At 45.8% G+C, this 20,571-nt stretch overlaps 1 protein-coding gene across 1 annotated transcript in view; it reads right to left on the bottom strand.

The window, feature by feature from the left end:
• Window positions 1-10,985: 10,985 nt before the first annotated feature.
• LOC112069671 (uncharacterized) overlaps window positions 10,986-20,571 on the bottom strand; it is a 20,584-nt gene continuing 10,998 nt past the window's right edge. Inside the window, exons 2-3 of the mRNA XM_024137035.1 lie at window positions 16,269-17,464; window positions 10,986-12,962 (exon numbers count right to left, since the gene is read on the bottom strand). Of these exons, the coding sequence (XP_023992803.1) occupies window positions 12,828-12,962; window positions 16,269-17,464 (1,331 nt within the window). The 3' untranslated portion in view covers window positions 10,986-12,827. The remainder of the gene's footprint in view (window positions 12,963-16,268; window positions 17,465-20,571) is intronic.

Below are 20,571 nucleotides of genomic sequence, written 5' to 3' on the forward strand. Positions count from 1 at the left end.
CTCCACAGGGCTGTGTAGCGCTGTGCTGTCAGGGTCCCCTGAACAGATGGAGGGCCACCTCTATGACAACACCTGGCAGAGCAGAGCACGTTGTCATGCCTGAGCTGTGGCAGACAGCAGCAGCTTCACATGCTCCACACCGTAATTTAGTCTGAGGGATGGACAGAGCCGAGGAGTGGGTGGTGAGGAGAGTTAGTGGTAATTTAGTCTGAGGGATGGACAGAGCCGAGGAGTGGGTGGTGAGGAGAGTTAGTGGTAGATAGTGAGAGCTGTTGTTTTTCAAAGAAGGTGTTAAAAAAAAGCTACTTGGTGATACATAACTTACTGTGTTTTAGGGTAGTTTTGAGGATGGTTTGCACGGTTTGAAAGTGATCTGGAAGCCGAAGGGTCTGGGTGAATGGTGGAAATGTCTGGATATTGGATAACATTGATAGCTAATGCAGTTAGTATCAGAGTTAATATTCATTGTGTTTTGGTCACCTTTTAAGCATCTTGACCATCTGATTCTTAGTTATTCATGTTGTGTTCATTTAGATTTAAAGCTAAACCTCTGCTTGTGTTAATTTGCGAAATGTACATATTCCCACTCAAGGTATAACAGAGTCAACTAGCTAGGTACTTTACTGCTTCAGTTCACCATGGTTTTGTCCCAAATGGAACCCTATTCCCTTTATAGCGCACTACCTTTGGCCATGGCCAATATGGCTCTGGTCAAACGAGTACACTATATAGGAAATAGGATGCCATTTGGGACGCAACCCATAACATCATAGAGCTGTGCCTTGCCATCCCAGTGCAATACATGGAGYCTCTACAGTAATGAGCAGTAATGCCCTAACACCTTGATTAATCCTCTGTCTTAAACCATTAACATAATGCCATTTAAGTGGCTTTAATTTACCTTTCCTGATGAACCTAATGTCTCACTTCATTCTCTATCTCCCCTGGTTACCTCCTCTTCACTGAGCTCTGGCTGCATCCTGTCCTCCACTGTGTTGTGTATTTTCTCGTTAGCATCTGTTGGGCACCTGTCTAAGGTAATGCCTGTCCCCACACACCACAAGAGRGGCCGATGTACAGTCACAGAAGAACGGAAAAGTAAAGCACTCTGAAAACAGGGAAGAGAATCCAATCTACCCTCCTCCACCCCTATCGATTCCATCAGCACTTACTTAATAACATATTTTATTGGCAACTTTGGCAGACAATAGTGCTATTGAGGACAACCACAAAGGGGCTTTGCGAGGCGAGCGTTTATCGTTTGATGGAATGTGGACTGGACACGGCAGCTGTGTGAGTGGATTAATGGAAGCCATGACAACGTGCTCTGCTCTGAAATTTCTGTCACCTTTCAACAAACGGCCAGTAACAACAGACCAATCAGGTGGAATCTGTGAGAAGTGGGTCTCCATTGTCTGGCTTTTAATTTCTACAGTCAGGGGCTTCGTCCTATTCATGTTGCCCTATGGGCCCTGGCCAAAAGTAATGCACTACATAAGGAATAGGCTGCAATTGGATCGCTCCCTAAGTGATGKAACCCATCAGGGTCTTGTAATGGSCTTTTAGGAGCTGAGCTGCATGTGAAGAGACAAGGGAGGGGAGGGCTTTTCATACAGAAATCATTACACAGTTCTGACTTAGCATCAACAGGTAGATACAGGAGATACAGGAGAAGAGACTCCTGTATCAAAGCCTTCTTCACCAAAGTAAAAGCAGCATCTGTATCAATATGTATAGATCAATCATCTACGTATAAAGCAGCTTTTCAATTAATAACATTGAAAACAATTAAAAACCTTAAAAGCCAGGCTAGATAAATGTCTTTGGATTACCTTTGGTGTAATCACTGCAGCTAGAGGAGAGGAAGCAGAAAACCAATATCAGAGATTGGATGGTGGGGGTGGTTCGCTTTCAACACAGCAGTGGTTCTTATTGAAGAAAAAATAAAGAAAAGTTACACTGAAATCAAAATTGTGTTCAGAAACTATTTGTCCTGTAAAGTTCAGTTCAGTTCAGTTCACCTCTCTCTCTCTCTCTCTCTCTTCTCTCTCTCTCTCTCTCTCTCTCATCTCTCTCTTCCTCTCTCTGCTCTCTGCTCTCATCTCTCTCTCTGTTCTCTCTCTCTCTCTCTCTTCTCGTCTCTCTCTCTTCTCTCTCTCTCTCTCTCTTCTCTCCTCTCTCTCTCTCTTTCTCTTCTCTCTCTCTCCTCTCTTCTCTCTTCTCTTCTCTCCTCTCTCTCTCTCTCTCGTTTTCCGTTCTCGTCTCCTCTCTTCTCTCCTTCTCCCTTCTTCTCTCTCTTCTCATCTCTCGTCTCTCTCTCTCTCTTTTCTCTCCGTTCTCTCTCTCTATCTTCTCTCTCTCTCTCTCTCTCCTCTCTCTCTCCTCACTCCAATGATAAACTCCATTATTTAAAAGCAATTCAAAAAGGGCCTGTGGAGGGTTGCATGCCAGCATGCCTCCAGAGGCAAACGGTGCCCCTGGTGCCCTCTCTGCCAGCCGCTGACAGCACCACCACCACTACACAATCATGTCAATGGGCCCCACTGTTCCAGGGCTGTCTAGACTGACCCAGGCGTCCCCCCTGACTGCATCTGCTCTCACTCTACAATGCAGAGTGGAGTCCTCCTCTCAGGCATACAGTACACTCCTGCATCAGTCCTCCAAACAGTCGCTGCTTGTAGTCGCTAATTTTATTTGTCACATGCGCCGAATACAACAGTTGTAGACCGTACCGTGAAATGCTTACTTACCAACAATGCAGTTTTAAGAAAAAGAAGGGTTAAGAAAAATATTTACTAAATAAACTAAAGTAAAAAATAAAAGAGCAACAATAAAATAACGATAACGAGGCTATGTACAGGGGGTACAGGTACCATGTCAGTGGGTAGCCATTTGATTAGCTGTTCAGCAGTCTTATGGCTTGGGGGTAGAAGCTGTTAAGGAGCCTTTTGGACCTAGACTTGGCGCTCCGGTACCGCTTGCCGTGCGATAGCAGAGAGAACAGTCCATGACTTGGGTGGCAATTTTTAMGGCCTTCCTCTGACACCGCCTGGTATATTCACAAGCTGTAGAACTTTTTGAGGATCTACCTCTGTCCACCTACAATACACACATGGTTCAAAAAATGTTAACAAGAGCTGAATCTTAGCTTTTCTGACCAGCTGGGTGTCACAGTACATTTAATAACCTTTATCTCTTCTAGCGAGAAGTAATGTCAGCAAGCCACTAGAGTTCACTTAACACATGGCAAACAAGCCAATTCCCCATTGAGGACAAAAGAGATCCCCTGCCCAGCAGTCTGCATATGTGTATATAGTGATTTTATAGCTGTCAGTGGCCATAAACTGTAACATATTAATTGAAGTAATAATTTGGGACCATTGCGTTTGACCCGTCATGAGTTAAGTTCTTGCTTACTCAGGTGTTGGTATTCTCTGTCACAATGAAAACTGATGGAGAGGTCATCTGTGTGACAGTGGAACACAACAGAAATGCTGTTACATGAGAAAATGCCCGGCGGTTAGTGAGGAGGAAGGTGTGGATGTGGAGGAAAGGAAGGTATGGGTGTGGAGGGTGTGGATGTGTAGGAGAGGAGGGTGTGGATGTGTAGGAGAGGAGGGTGTGGAGGAGAGGAGGGTGTGGAGGGTGTGGAGGACGAGGAGGGTGTGAGGAGAGGAGTGGTGTGGCGGGGAGGGTGTGGGTGTGGAGGAAGGAGGGTGTGGGTGTGGAGGAGAGGAGGGTGAGGAGGAAAGGAAGGTATGGGTGTGGAGGGTGTGGATGTGTAGGAGAGGAGGGTATGGAGGAGAGAGGGTGTGGAGGAGAGGGAGGGTGTGGAGAGAAGAGGGTGTGGAGGGTTGGAGGAGAGGAGGGTGTGGAGGAAAGGAAGTATGGGGTGTGGAGTGTGGATGTGTAGGAGAGGAGGGTTGGGGAGGGAGGGTTGTGTGGAGGGTGTGGAGGAGAGGAGGGTGTGGATGTGTAGGAAGAGGAGGGTGTGGAAGGGAGAGAGGAGGGTGTGGGGTGTGGGAGGAGAGGAGGGGATGTGGAGGAGAGGAGGGTGTGGAGGAAAGAAGGTATGGGTGGAGGTGTGGATGTTGTAAGAGAGGAGGGTGTGGAGGAGAGGAGGGTTGAGGATAGGAGGGTGTGATGGAAAGGAAAGGTATGGTGTGGAGGTGTGGATGTGTAGGAGAGGAGGGTGTGGAGGAGAGGAGGGTGTGAGTGTGGAGGAGGGAGGGTGTGGGGTGTGGAGGAGAGGAGGGTGTGGAGGAAAGAAGGTATGGTGTGGAGAGTGCGGATGTGAATGCAAGGGTGTGGTAGAGAGGAGGATGTGGGGTGAAAGGAGGGTGTGGGTGGAGGAGAGGAGGGTGTGGTGAGGAGGAGGTGTGGGTGTGGAGGGAGAGGAGAGGAGAGGAGGGTGTGGAGGAGAGGAGGGTGTGGGTGTGGAGGAGAGGAAGGGTGTGGGTGTGGAGGAGAGAAGGTGTGGAGGAGAGGGAGGGGTGTGGAGGGTGTGGGTGTGGAGGAGAGGAGGGTGTGGAGGAGAGGATGGTGTGGGAGGGTGTGGAGGAGAGGAGGGTGTGGGGGAGAGGAGGGTGTGGTGTGGAGTAGAGAAGGGTGTGGGTGTGGAGGAGAGAGGGTGTGGAGGGTGGAGGAGAGGAGGGTGTGGATGTGTAGGAGAGGAGGGTGTGGAGGAGAGAGGGTGTGGGTGTGGAGGAGAGGAGGGTGTGGAGGAGAGGAGGGTGTGGAGGAAAGGAAGGTAGTGGTGTGGAGGGTGTGGATGTGTAGGAGAGGGAGGGTGTGGAGGAGAGGAGGGTTGTGGAGGGTGTGGAGGATAGGAGGGTGTGGGAGGAAAGGAAGGTATGGGTGTGGAGGTGTGGATGTGTAGGAGAGGAGGGTGTGTAGGAGAGGAGGGTGTGGGTGTGGAGGAGAGGAGGGTGTGGGTGTGAGGAAGGGAGGGTGTGTGGTGTGGAGGAGAGAGGGTGTGGAGAAAGGAAGGTATGGGTGTGGAGGGTGCGGATGTGAATGAGAGGAGGGTGTGGTAGAGAGGAGGATGTGGGTGTGGAGGAGAGGAGGGTGTGGGTGTGGAGGAGAGGAGGGTGTGGTAGAGAGGAGGGTGTGGGTGTGGAGGAGAAGGAGAGGAGGGTGTGTGGAGGAGAGGAGGGTGTGGGTGTGGAGGAGAGAAGGGTTGTGGGTTGGAGGAGAGAAGGGTGTGGAGAGAGAGGGTGTGGGAGGGGGTGTGGAGAGAGGAGGGTGTTGGAGGAGAGGAGGGTGTGAGATGTGGGAGAGGAGGGTGTGGAGGAGAGGAGGGTGTGGGGGAGAGGAGGGTGTGGGTGTGGAGGAGAGAAGGGTGTGGGTGTGGAGGAGAGAAGGGTGTGTATGGGGCCTCCTTTGCTGAATATGCACCAGCTCAATGGAGGGAACATTACAGAGTCTGACATTTAAATTTACTTCATTCTTATGTCGGCTGCAGCGTGTGACCTTTGCACACCTCCATCCATATATCGTTCCTAGGCAACGTCGGCACGACGACGGTTCTCCATCCCACATGCTCAGATGGATTCCCTCTTTTTTTTAATAGGAGCTGTATCAACCAGAAGGAAGTCCATAGAGGGAATGACTGGAATCCTAATGATGTTCCTTCAGAATGCTGAGATTGCCCAGTATTCTAGTCAGTGGTCATGCCTGAGACTGTTCAGGTGTTTTATTATCTGGGGGACAGATGGTGACGCATGTTGTTGTGACCATAGAAATCATATTAAATTACTCATTTGTTTTCTAATTCCTAATGTTTGTGACTGACAAGGGAAAAGCAGTGTGTTTGGAAAGAAGTCATAGGCCATGGCTCCCCAATAAATTCAAACTGCCTTGTCACAAGGTGATCTGATACAGTTAAAATGGAGGGTCAAGACGTTGAGGAACAACTGTAGAYGGTGTCAGTGAACAGTTTTTTACAAGAACACAATGGGAGAAAAAATGAATCCGTTATGAGAAATCTCACTCCAAAGATMAAATCAAATTCATATTCACAAGGTCCAATTAATGCATAGACAAACCTAGAAAAAAAAACTGCACCTCATCAGAGACCGAAGGGAATATCAAAAGTAGCAAATAAAACCATGAGAAGAAGTTAGTCAGAGATTAGGACGGAGCTAGAAAGACAGATCCAAAGTGAAAGACAGAGATATATGGATCCTGCAGGACTCTCTGAAGACAGACACTGGTAGAGAGATTAGCAAGGATTTTGTATAGCCCGAGTCGACAGACAGCGTAGACTGACTGATTCCTAGGAGAGAGAAAGGAGCTAATACACTGTCCTGAGAGGACTGAAGGACGGAAGTAAATCAGGGAGTTAAGGCAGKTAACATAGTAGGTCTGACAGAACCAAGCAGACAGACGTTGTATGGCTTAGCATGGTACAGTAGCTGGAGGCGGGCAGAAACACACACACACAATTCATGTTTAAGCAATCCGCTGAGAGCAGAACCGGAGGTAACCGGACCAACACGCTTATTAACAGTATGGAGAGAAGATGCTCATACAGTATGTAAGCGCTTCTGAAGAAGACAGGACTTGCGACAGGTTTTCAACACATGATGGGTTATAATCTAACCGTTTGATCATCATAAATTTAACTAACTAACGACACAGCCTCTGAGCTAACAGTTTGTTCAAGGAGGAGGGTTTTAGAGGAAGGGAGGTGCTTTGATGGTGAGTGAGTAATGAAGGGGAGGATGACAACAGAATGAGAGGATCGAGGGAGGCCCCAGGGAAACTGGCCCCTCAGAGAAGAAGGCAGGCAGTCTTCAAGGGGAGGATGACAACAGAATGAGAGGATTGAGGGAGGCCCCAGGGGAACGGGCCCCTCAGAGAAGAAGGCAGGCAGTCTTCAAGGGGAGGATGACAACAGAATGAGAGGATTGAGGGAGGCCCCAGGGGAACGGGCCCCTCAGAGAGGAAGGCAGGCAGTCTTCAAGGGGAGGATGACAACAGAATGAGAGGATTGAGGGAGGCCCTAGGGGAACGTGCCCCTCAGAGAAGAAGGCAGGCAGCCTTCAAGGGGAGGATGACAACAGAATGAGAGGATTGAGGGAGGCCCCAGGGGAACGGGCCCCTCAGAGAGGAAGGCAGGCAGTCTTCAAGGGGAGGATGACAACAGAATGAGAGGATTGAGGGAGGCCCCAGGGGAACGTGCCCCTCAGAGAAGAAGGCAGGCAGCCTTCAAGGGGAGGATGACAACAGAATGAGAGGATTGAGGGAGGCCCCAGGGGAACGGGCCCCTCAGAGAAGAAGACAGGCAGTCTTCAAGGGAAGGATGACAACAGAATGAAAGAAGCAAGGGAGGCCCCAGGGGAACGGGCCCCTCAGAGAAGAAGACAGGCAGTCTTCAAGGGAAGGATGACAACAGAATGAAAGAAGCGAGGGAGGCCACAGGGGAACGGGCCCCTCAGAGAAGAAGGCAGGCAGTCTTCATAACAGCAAAGAAGACATGTGTGGCATTTATCAACAAGAAGAAATCCATGAGTCAACACTGTACACTATAGGCTTCCCCATTCCCAGACAAAAACTCAGGACAGTAAAGCTATAGTTAATATTAAAATAACACACCGAAATCAAACGAGGCAAATTGGACTAGACATTCTAGACAGAGTGGATTATGCCGCCCGGGTGACTTTTAGTTTAGGACAGGGACAGGAAATTAAAAGTCTAAGTGAAGTAATTAGAGAAGGTAGAGGAGGTCAGAGATATTCATCTTCCTGCATACCCTTGACCAATGAAAAGGTAATTGTCACATTTTGTGGTAGGGATACCACTTCCTGAAGAACATCAACCAATAGTAGGTCTTAAAAAGTCTCACACAATATGAAAATCCGTTATGGGCTCCCAAGTGGCACTGCATCTCAGCGTTAGAGGCATCACTACAGACCCTGGTTTGATTCCAGGCTGTATCACAATCGACCGTGATTGGGAGTCCCATCGGGCAATTGGCACAGCGTTGTCTGGTTTAGGGTTTGGCCGGGGTAGGCCGTCATTATAAATAAGAATTTGTTCTTAACTAACTTGCCTCGTTAAATAAAAATTATTTGAATCAAAAATAAGAATCCATTAGGAGACATGGCTCTGTGAATTGAAACAACATTTTGACGAAATGAAGAAAATATGCCGGAAATATACTGGTAAAGGAGAAAGAAATGAAGTATGACACCTGCGTTCACACGTTGGTCCACAAATATCCTTGTAATGTCAAATAATGTTTAACCATCTACATTTGATAAACCTGACTATCTGATTTCATTTGATACCATGTGCAATCAAGTATTATGCGTTTCGCTGACTAAGATCCAGAAATGGTCATGAAAAGTGAATGCAAAATGGAAGAGTATTTAATTACTTTGTAAAATGAATTATAACATTATACAAGGCATAAAGCTTAAGTTGCATAGCATTCACAATCTAGGCATACAAATCTTACAGTTACAAGCCAAAGCATGAAAAAAGAGATGCCTAATATGAAATGAGAATTGATCATACAACCGTTCTCCACGGTGATCATACAACCGTTCTCCACGGCGATCATACAACCGTTCTCCACGGCGATCATACAACCGTTCTCCACGGCGATCATACAACCGTTCTCCACGGCGATCATACAACCGTTTTCCGAACAAAGGCACTTCATTCCATTTATAACACAAGGTGACACTTTCAAACCTAAACCTACCACCATTGACCCATCAAACGATACCAAGTTACAGTAACCTGATCAGCCAGGCCCAATCTCCACAGGATGTCACAGCAGCTAAAGGTCTAAAGGAGACCTAATGCAAATAAGGCAGAGTTCCTAAAGACAATAAAGCACCGTTTAATAGAGTAGTTTAGAGTTCACCCTGTACTGACAAGTTACCACAGAGACCATACATCCATATAGATAGCATTAGAGTTCTCCTCAGGGGACAAGTTTCTGATAGATACCAAAAATTGATGCAATAGCGTTATTCTAACACATATATATCTGAAACCTTGGGGGGGGGGGGGCGTACTGGCCCTTAAATCATTGTTCTTTGTGTTTTCCTCATGTTCCTGGGCCATTTGCCATGACAGAGAGCACATAAGTTAGGTACATAAGTTTGAGGCAGGGCCTGCATCCAGAAACACAGCACCTATGAAAATATAATATATCCTAACTATTGCCTACAAACAGCAACCTTTCTCCAACAGGCCCTGACACAGAGCTAGCTTGTCAATGAGGCACACCTTGACCTCCCTGTGAAGATAAAGCAACAGCCAGAACATATACATCTGATGTGTGCTTGGATAAACATTGGCTGTATTCCAGTTGTTTTATCTATCTGCGGAGGGAGGCTTGCCCCCCYGTTTCCAGTCCATATATTGACCTATCAGCATGGGGAGCCCCCTCCTCCCCTCGTAGGTGAAACACCCACCTACCAACTGCAGGCCAAAATAACAAAACCAAAATGCCCAATATCAGCCTTAATCAACCATCCTGCATGACCTTGACATCCCATGTTATCAATATCACTGCAGATTTGGGTTTACATATTGTCAATGCTTTGCCAACTTTTATTTATTTACCCACTATCATGTGCTTTTGTGAAGCAATGGAATCTTTGGTTTCACTTCAATTGACAGTGTTGGAGGTTCATGAAATCAACCATGTAAATAATTAAGRACGTTCTACTTACTTACATGGTTATTAATTAGCCTACTCTGTGCTTGCCAGGTTTCAGGATGATAGGCATATCCATTCAAGCTAAAACAGTTACCAAGTTCTTTTCTTTTCCTCAAGCTGGAAGCTTCCCAGAAGTGCCCTTCTGAATGTTCTCAAGCGTAGTTGCTGTTTACCGTCTGCTCATCACTGAGTTGTGTCTCTACTGCCATCCAGTGGTGATGTGACCACCTGCAGCCTTATGTCTATATAGAACAGGCCCTTTACCTCCTTCAAGACCTACCCACAGGGCCCAACTCATATCAAGCTCTCTCAGTAATGTCATCATTCAGTTAGTAAAAAATGTTTGAATGTGTTTTATCATCACATACATTTCACTGCACCTATCCAGTGTGTTGTTTTACAGGATCAGCCATAGTAGTAAGGGACCCGTGGAGCAAATTAGGGTTACTGTAGGTGCCTTGCTCATGGGCACAGACAGAGTTTTCACCTTGTCGGCTCAGGTACTCAACCAGCAACCTTTCGGTTACTAACCCAACGCTCTAACACAGGGGTGTCAAACTCATGCAGGGCCATGGCTGCAGGTTTTGTTTTTTTCCTTTCATTTAAAAACAGACAACCAGGTGAGGGGAGTTCCTTACTAATCAGTGACCTTAATTCATCAATCAAGTACAAGGGAGAAGCAAAAACCTGCAGACAGTAGGCCCTCCAGTTTGACAAACGTGCTCTAACCAATAGGCTAACTGCAGACCCATGCAGAACCATGAAAGGTCACAATGCCATTGACCAGGGGTGGGCAACTCCAGTCCTTGAGGGTCTGATTGGTGTCACACATCCCTACCAAACACAGCTGATTAATCAAATTGCATTCTAAACTGAAGATCATGATTAGGTGATTATTGGAGTCAGGTGTGTTAGTTGGGGCAAAACTGTGACACCAATCKYMCCCRCGAGGACTGGAATTGCCCACCCCTGCCATTGATACTGCTTAGGATTCAGGATTACTCACAAGGGAGCTATAACTCAGAGCGAAGTATATTTCTGTCATCATACAAGACAACTTTAGCAATGGAATGATTCAGCAGTTACTGTAAAGTCATGTGGTCATGACAGGCTCATTTCCAAATACATTAATTCCTGTGTGGCTCAGTTAGTAGAGCATGGAGCTTGCAATGTGGGTGAGAGCGTCTGCTAAATGACTAAAACGTAAAAATAAAAAGCATTCATTTCTCTTCACGATGAATACAACTAACTTTTTGATGACTCTTATAACCTGCTGTGGAGATAAATTCAATTACAAGAAATGTAAGAAACAGATTAACATTTATTTAGTAGCAAATGAAGCATTAGCAAGAGACAAAAAGMGACCCATATACAATTGTGCTTTATAGAATCTCTACAGTTGATTGCAAAAGCAGTGTTCATCCACCACATGCTATAAGAAAGCTACACAACACCGTATCTGTTCCATGCATGACATCTCCCTCCCATGCTTTAGCGATTGTCGTGGCACCAGAGTGCGCACAGCTCCTGACAGAGCTGAAATCCACCACCTATTTATGTTCTAGCCTGGTCCCCGATTTAGGCTGTTTACACCACAGAAAGCCCAAATCTGATATTTTGTTGATTAAATAACCTTTTGACCAAATCAGATCAGCTCTGAAAAAGATCTGATGTAATTGGTGAAAAGACAAATTAGTGTAGACGCAGCCTTTGTGCCCTTTCCAATGCCATCGCTCATTGTCAAGGCAAACATGCTCGTCATGACAATAAGTGACAACAAGTTGGCACGTTAGCACAAACAGCCTGGCACTCAGGCTAATGCTTCTTCTCTGTACTGAAAAGACAGTGGAAAATTAACAGCGATTGACAAGTGCATGAGAATTGATAATTCTGGATTCATGTCACAGGATAATGGCATTAGAACTGAAGGCTCGTTAAGGTAATGACGAGTGAGCGACGGTGGTTGTTATCGTTTCCTCCAGACTGAGTCTACGTCACAAATGGTAACCCATTCCCTACACAGTGCACTACTTTTGACCAGAACCACAGGGCCCTGGTCAAAAGTAGTGCACTACGTAAGGAATAGGGTGCCATTTGGGATGCATGTGCCCCCAGAGCGGGGACAGAGAGCTGATTGATCTAAAGTAATCGGTGTCCAAGTGGTGCTTTACATGCACATTAGGCCATATGAAGAGTGCAGCTTTCTGATAAAAAGAGAAGAATGAACGAGCGAACAAACAGAAAGGAGGACCAGTCCTGGGATAAGTGTATAGCAATCTGGGCAACGTGTTAAGACCAGTAAAATGCCAGATGATGGAAAAATATCAAATGTGGTGGTGTGTTCTGGCAGGTCAAGAAAAGTAAAGTGAGGATGGCTTTAGCATAAGAAATAACCACAACATAAATAATTGTCAGTATTGCTGTAAAAATTATCAATTTTATTAAGGTCTATATTTGTAGTATAGTTTTCCAACTCCTGTCCTCCAGTACCCCCCCAACACAATACATTTTTGTTGTAGCCCAGGACAACAACAAAAAACACCTGATTCATCTTGTCAAGGCCTTGATTGGTTGGGGGGGGGGGGGGTACTGGAGGACAGGATTTGGGAAACACTGGTGTAGTATGCTGTATTCCTACAATATTAATTTCTACAACTACAAATGCTTTGTGGCTAATCACTACAAATAGCTTTCATTCATTGCTGGGCAAACTAGTTACTAACAAGCAAAGTATCACAACATATTTATCTTGATATTGATTCTGACAATCTATACATCCAAATTTTCTGTGTGTGTAATCTGCAAAAGGAGAGAAAAACTATTAAGTGTAGAAGGAAAGTAAGGCTTAAACATAGTGAGAATGTTTTTCATATAGACCAGTGTAATTGTCACCCAAATAAATAATTTCAAAACTCAGAGTATGGTTAACAAAACAAAGAGTAATATTTCCAACGTACGTGGATTAACTTTGAAAACGTGTAGGCTATCGATTACAGAGATGAAGTACCATCAAACTCRCTCCTGCCCAGGATTGTCCTGAAGCAAGAGGAAGTGGGGCAAGCTTGTGGGCAAGCGAGCATTTCAACAATGCAGCCGGAAACAGGTTTGTTCAATTCAGTTCAGTCTTTTCAACTTCCTTCTCTGCTCAGAAAATGTAATRTTGAGTCATCTTGAGGGAAGGCATGGCGTCGTTGACATTCTGGTCCAGCCGATGGTACTCCACATTGTTGCGAGAGCACAGGCCGTCCCTCCAGCGCCGACTCTGYGCCAGGAGGAAGATCTGGAGAGAGGGGGATATTCAAATTGACCTTTAACCTTTTTAAAATGGTAACCTGAACCAGTATTCATAAAGCATCTCAGAGTTGCAGAGCTGATCTAGGCTCAGGCCCCCTCTGTCCATGTAATCCTACTCTAAAAAGGCTAAAATTATCCTAAATTAGAACGTCTACTCTGAAATGCTTCATACATACAGACCAAAAAGTAACTGCACTAAGCGCTATCAGGATGTTTTTCAAAGAAACACAAAAAGAGGCGTGAATGGGGATTCCCCACACTAAAAATGTAGCTTGTCTACCCATTAGGGTAATGAAGTCTCTCAAAAAGCCTAACTGCAAAAGGAGGCTACATAATCATCATAAGTGTGGGAATTTGTGTGTAAAGTGACCATTTCAAGACAAAGCCTAACTGAAGAAAACCAACCCAAATATGTTTTAGAATAGTCTTGGTCCTTCCTACTACTACTATTTGATCATATTACTCCAGTGCTAGCTTCCCTACACTGGRTTCCTGTTAAGGCAAGGGCTGATTTCAAAGTTTTACTGTTAACCTATAAAGCGTTACATGGGCTTGCTCCTACCTATCTTTCCGAGTTGGTCCTGCCGTACATACCTACACGTACGCGACGGTCACAAGACGCAGGCCTCCTAATTGTCCCTAGAATTTCTAAGCAAACAGCTGGAGGCAGGGCTTTCTCCTATAGATCTCAATTTTTATGGAATAGTCTGCCTACCCATGTGAGAGACGCAGACTCGGTCTCAACCTTTAAGTCTTTACTGAAGACGTATCTCTTCAGTAGGTCATATGATTGAGTGTAGTCTGGCCCAGGAGGTGTGAAGGTGAACGGAAAGGCTCTGGAGCAACGAACCGCCCTTGCTGTCTCTGCCTGGCCGGTTCCCCTCTCTCCACTGGGATTCCCTACCTCTAACCCTATTACAGGGGCTGAGTCACTGGCTTACTGGTGCTCTTTCATGCCGTCCCTAGGAGGGGTGCGTCACTTGAGTGGGTTGAGTTACTGACGTGATCTTCCTGTCTGGGTTGGCGCCCCCCCTTGGTTGTGCTGGAGATCTTTGTGGGCTATACTCAGCCTTGTCTCAGGATGGTAAGTTGGTGGTTGAAGGTATCCCTCTAGTGGTGTGGGGGCTTGTGCTTTGGCAAAGTGGGGGTTATATCCTTCCTGTTTGGCCCTGTCCGGGGGTATCATCGGATGGGGCCACAGTGTCTCCTGACCCCTCCTGTCTCAGCCTCCAGTATTTATGCTGCAGTAGTTTATGTGTGCGGGGGCTAGGTCAGTTGGTTATATCTGGAGTACTTCTCCTGTCTTATCCGGTGTCCTGTGTGAATTTAAATATGCTCTACATCTTTCTCGGAGGACCTGAGCCCTAGGACCAGCGTCAGGACTACCGGGCATGATGACTCCTTGCTGTCCCAGTCCACCTGGCCTTGCTGCTGTTCCAGTTTCAACTGTTCTGGCCTGCGCTATGGAACCCTGACCTGTCCACCGACTTGCTACCTGTCCCAGACCTGCTGTTTTCAACTCTCTAGAGACCGCAGGAGCGGTAGAGATACTCTTAATGATCGGCTATGAAAAGCCAACTGACATTTACTCCTGATTATTATTTGACCATGCTGGTCATTTATGACATTTGAACATCTTGGCCATGTTTCTGTTATAATCTCCACCCGGCACAAGCCAGAATTAGGACTGGCCACCCCTCATAGCCTGGTTCCTCTCTAGGTTTCTTCCTAGGTTTTGGCCTTTCATGGGAGTTTTTCCTAGCCGCCGTGCTTCTTCACCTGCATTGCTTGCTGTTTGGGGTTTTAGGCTGGGTTTCTGTACAGCACTTCGAGATATTAGCTGATGTACGAAGGGCTATATAAAATAAACTTGATTTGATAATAAGAGTGCTTTTCCTTACATCTCCTGCCGTTTTGCAGGTTAAACAAAGTGGCTACCCACTGCTTCAGCCTCTCCAACCTAATGTGCATTTTCTACAGTGCATTCGGAAAGTATTCAGACCCCTTGACTTTTTCCACATTGTTACGTTACAGCCTTATTCTAAAATGCATTAAATACAATTTTTTCCTCGTCAATCTACACACAATACCCCATAATGACAAAGCGAAAACAGGTTTTTAGAAATGTTTGTTAAATATAAAATAATAATACATAAATATTCAGAATCCTTGCTATGAGACTCAAATCTGAGCTCAGGTGCATCCTGTTTCCATTGATCATCCTTGATGTTTCTACATTTACATTTAAGTCATTACATTCAAGTCATTTAGCAGACGCTCTTATCCAGAGCGACTTACAAATTGGAAAGTTCATACATATTCATCCATTCTACAACTTGACTGGAGTCCACCTGTGATCAATTCAATTGATTGAGCATGATTTGGAAAGGCACACACACACACACGTCTATATAAGGTCCCACAGTTGACAGTGCATGTCAGAGCAAAGACCAAGCCGTGAGGTCGAAGGAAGTGTCGTAGAGCTGGGGAAGGGTACCAAAACATTACTGCAGCATTGAAGGTCCCCAAGTTCAGTGGCCTCCAAGATGAACAGAGCAAAGAACAGAGAGGTCCTTGATGAAAAACCTGCTCCAGAGCGCTCAGGACCTCAGACTGGGCAAAGGTTCACCTTCCAACAGGACAACAACCCTAAGAACACAGCCAAGACAATGCAGGAGTGACTTCAGGAAAAGTGAGTGGCCCAGCCAGAGCCCGGACTTAAACCGGATCAAACATTTCGGAGAGACGTGAAAATAGCTGTGCAGCGACGCTCCCCATCCAACCTGACAGCTTGGATCTGCAGAAACTCCCCAAAAACAGGTGAGCCAAGCTTGTAGTGTCATACCCAAGAAGAATTGAGGCTGCAATCGCTGCCAAAGGTGCTTCAACAAAGTACTGAGTAAAGGGTCTGAATACTTATGTAAATGTGATATTTCAGTGAATTGTTTTTAGAAATTTGCAAAATGTCTAAATCTGTTTTTGATTTGTCATTTTGAGGTATTGTGTGTAGATTGATGAGGATGTACACAATTCCTGGAAGCTGAAAATGTCCCAGATCTTCCATGGCCTGCATACTTACTAGACATGTCACCCAATGAGCATGTTTGAGATGCTCTGGATTGACGTGTACGAAAGCGTGTACCAGTTCCCGCTAATATCCAATATCCTTATATTAACTGTAACAGTAAAATCTTTGAAATTGTTGCATTTATATTTTTGTTGAAGATGAGGTGCAGTACAACAGAATACAACTGTCTTGAATGGATTAATAAAGTATTCTTCCTCTGCTTACCTTCCTCTTATTGTGGTAGGTGATGTATACGATGGCCACCAGGAAGGCCAGGATGACCAGGTGGAAGAAGAAGTGGGAGTCCTCGTCCTGGGTGGTGTAGATGTTGGTGTCCTTCATACGTACGTCTATCTTCCCAGCACTCTTTGCTGGGCTGAGCACCACCTGGTCATCGTCGGCGTCCACCATGCCGTCGTCGTTCTCCTCGTTGAGGTCTTGGCTGCCAAAGTTCTGGTTCTGGTCCAGAGGGACCTTATCATAGTCATCTTCACCACCTTCTTCCTCATTTTCTCTGCCGTACATGTCTGTCTCGGTCTGGGACTCCAGGGTGTTGACAGGCACTAGATCGCTCTCTTGCTCATCCTCTGTTGCGTCCATGGGGCCGACGAGCTTGGTGTTGGAGGCAGGGCTTGGTTTCTCCAGGATGGGCTTGGCAGGCTCTGGGGCTTTGACTGTGGTGGTGCTGGTGGCTGGAGCTGCAGTCATGGCCGGGGCAGCATCAGCATCTGAATCAGCAGGTTTGGGAGGTAGTTTTTCAGGAGTCAGTCCTGATTTATCTAATTTGGTTTTGTTCTTGTCTGCAGTTATTGCAAACTTGCCAACAGTTGTTTCAGCAATAATGGCAGTGGATTCAGCTATAACCTCCCCTTTGGTGGCCGGTGCGACATATGCTGTTACACCCTCGATAGGTGCATCCTTGATGGGTGTGTTAGCATCCTTGATGGGTGTGTTAGCATCCTTGATGGGTGTGTTAGCATCCTTGATGGGTGTGGTAGCATCCTTGATGGGTGTGTTAGCATCCTTGATGGGTGTGGTAGCATCCTTGATGGGTGTGGTAGCATCCTTGATGGGTGTGGTAGCGTCTTCTAAAGGTGTGGTAGCATCCTTGATGGGTGTGGTAGCGTCTTCTAAAGGTGCGGTAGCATCCTTGATGGGTGTGGTAGCGTCTTTGATAGGTGTAGCACTCTCATTGGGTGTAGCAGCAGCATCCTTTACGTCTGATGTTACAGCCTTAATGACTGCTGTGTCATCAACCTCGATAGATGTTCTAGCTTTGTCATTGGTTACTGTGTCTGCCTTGCTGTCTGTTGTGCCAGTGCTGTCAGCTGCTGCTGCACCCTTGCTGGCAGTTGCCAAAGGCAAGGAGTGATCTGAACCAACAACTCCTGGATTCAGAGGTGGTTGAACCTCAACTGAGTCTGGAAATGAGAGAAATGGAAATTGAAAACAATCACCGCATTCACTTGAACATTTGTTCACATTCCACACTTTGCAAAACAAGTCGTGGGCGTTTAACCGATTTGTAGTCTACTGGGGATTTGAAAATAAATGTGGTGAAATCTTTAGTGGAACAATGTAGCCAAGTGATATAGGCCTAATCTAATTTTACACGACACACATCTTATCATTCTATGTCTGATCTGTAATGTTTGTCATTGCGCCATCACTTTGAATGATTTTGTATTAGATAACCTACCGTTAGTTTCTCTTTGCCCTCAGAGTTTCAGTATACATTTCTCACTGTAAAAATGTGCAGTGTACAGTAAATACCAGCTTAATTTATATGCAGTCTAAGTGTACAAGATGTTCAGTCGGGCATCTACTGAGGGGGATGTTTGTTCTAGCACCTTCCATCTCAATCAATGGCACGATTCAACTAGAGAGTCAACATGATTTTTTACTCCTGGGACTTTTATAGGCGTCGTCCAAGCTGAGGGTTAAGCTGGGTGTGGAAAGTCGGCGGAATTGCGCACCTAAGTTAGCGGTCCCCATGAAGAAAGGGAGTATTCATTCCTGAGGCTACTGCCAGCATAAATATTGAATAAAAGGGAGACCTTTGTCGCAACGATCTCGTTACACATTAATTTGCGACTAAACACACCCTCTTTAACTAGTAAATGACTGGAAAGTATCCTCCGTCGACTTTGTAAAGGGAGGGACATCCAAATAATACGCAACATGTTGTCTACTGAAATGTCCCCAAGTCTAACGATTTCTTCCCTCTTGCAATGTCTGTCATCAATCTCTCCTACGTCTACATCACAAATACTGCTCTCCTCACACGTTAAACACCGGTGTAGGACGACACCTCAGATGGCACCTTTCTTTCTGTAACTCAAGAAACTCTGGGGCAATCCCAGCATCTCCTCACACACACACAGTGTATGGCTACTGTTGGTAATGGTTAGATTTCTCACAGAGAAGAACACTTATGGATATTGGATAGCATGCAATGTCAATTTGGATGCCTGTAAAACAGGCCACATGGGATCGCTTTCCCTGAATGTGTCATTAAGCAATGCTCCTAAGAGGAACTCTGAACAGTTCGGCTATGGCACACAAAGGGAACATAGACTGGCTATGATACGATAAGGCCAGAGATGTTGTGTGCAAAATGTGATCTCTTCTCAAAATATGATTTTTGTAAGTCACTTTCAGAAGGCGATAAGGAAGCTATTGGAAAAGTATTCCTGGCCTCCTGAGTGGCGCAACGGTCTAAGGCACTGCATTGCAGCGCTAGAGGCATCACTACATACCCTGGTTGGTTCCCAGGTTGTCACAACTGGCCGTTATTGGGAGTCCTATAGGGCGGCGCACAATTGGCCCAGCGTTGTCCGGGTTCGGGGGGGGGGGCCCGTCATTGTAAATAAGAATTTGTTCTTAACTGATTTGCATAGTTAAATAAAATGTAAAAATAAAGTATTCCCATGAAGACAAGCTTTATATCAATCTCCAATACAGCATTGTCAAGTCAAAAATAGACATTAAAATCATGTGCAGACAGAACCCCGCCCCCCATCAAAAAAAAATAAGAAACTTAGAAAACTAGCTATAGGCCTGCCTTAGATAAGGTCATATTTTTGTTGGAAATTGTGCGCACACAGGCTAGCTCGCCAACACCGAAGAGAGTAATCTATAGTGACTATTTTAAACACTAATCCATTGTGCTACTAGCTAGCTAACTACCTCTCTGTAGCTGGGATTCAAGTTAATGGCACGTGCACACGTACAGTGAAATGCCTTTCTTGCTAGCTCAAAACCCAACAATGCAGTAATCAATATCAATGTAGCACTAAAAATAAAAAGGTAGAACAAAAACACATGGGAAATAAGAACACGAGAAGTAAGCTAGCCTATATACAGGGTCAGTGCCAATACCATATTTACAATGTGCAGGGATACTAGAGTGATAAAGGTAGATATGTATACGGGTAAGGTGACTAGGCATCAGGATATGATAAACCAAGTATCAGCAACATATATGTTGATTGTATGGGAGTGTGTGTGTGTGTGTGTGTGTGTAGTCAGTGTGCATGTTGTGTGTGGTGTCAGTGTAAAGGCCGGTGAGTGTGCATAGAGACGGTGCAAAAATAAACGGTCAACTCAGTCCGTGTTGACATTATGTTAGCTCACATATGTCAGAGTCAAGGCCCGCGGGCCACATCCGGCCCGCGAGAAGGTTTTTTACGGCCCCTGGGATGATCTTGATTTATTATTTATTTATTAGAAACCGGCCCGCAGACCGCAGCAAGCCGGCAGCCCGCAGATCTTTTACACGCACCAATACTACATTTCCCACAATGCAACGGTGACGCACCGAGCAGTAGGCTGCTTCATTTCAATATTTATTGGCACAGCAGTCGTCAGCATCACAGTAAAATTAACTTTCAGATACCCATCAAAAATGGCAAAACGGAAGGTGGACACTGAGAACCGGGGGTTTCAAACAAGGTGGGAGTCGGAGTATATGTTCACGGAGGTAGCTGGAAAACCTGTGTGTCTTCTGTGTGGAGAAAGTGTGGCGGTACTGAAAGAGTATAATCTGAGACGACATTATGAAACGAAACACGCGGACAAAAACAAGAATATGGACATGGAACAAAGGCTACAAAAGGCAGAGGAATTAAAACGAGGCCTCAAATCTCGACAGGCTCTGTTCAAAAAAGCCAAATCACAAGGCCAGGCTGCTGTCAAGGCCAGTTTTATTTTGGCAGAAGAGATCGCTAAATCAGCCCGGCCATTTACGGAGGGGGATTTCATCAAAAACTGCATGATTAAAGTTTGTGACGAAGTTTGCCCAGAAAAAAGGCAACTCTTTTAAATGTGAGTCTGAGCAGAAACACCATTGCCGAGAGAGTAGACCAGTTGTCCATCAATCTAAAAGAGCAGCTTGTGAAAAAGGGAAAAGATTTCATTGCATATTCCTTGGCTGTGGATGAGAGCACCGACATTCTTGACATTGCCCAGTTGTCAATTTTCATCCGCGGAGTGGACTCCAGCCTAAGCGTGACAGAGGATTTTTGGC

The sequence above is a fragment of the Salvelinus sp. IW2-2015 genome, unplaced genomic scaffold, assembly GCF_002910315.2.
Source record: "Salvelinus sp. IW2-2015 unplaced genomic scaffold, ASM291031v2 Un_scaffold1077, whole genome shotgun sequence".
In the NCBI taxonomy this organism is placed as follows: domain Eukaryota; kingdom Metazoa; phylum Chordata; class Actinopteri; order Salmoniformes; family Salmonidae; genus Salvelinus; species Salvelinus sp. IW2-2015.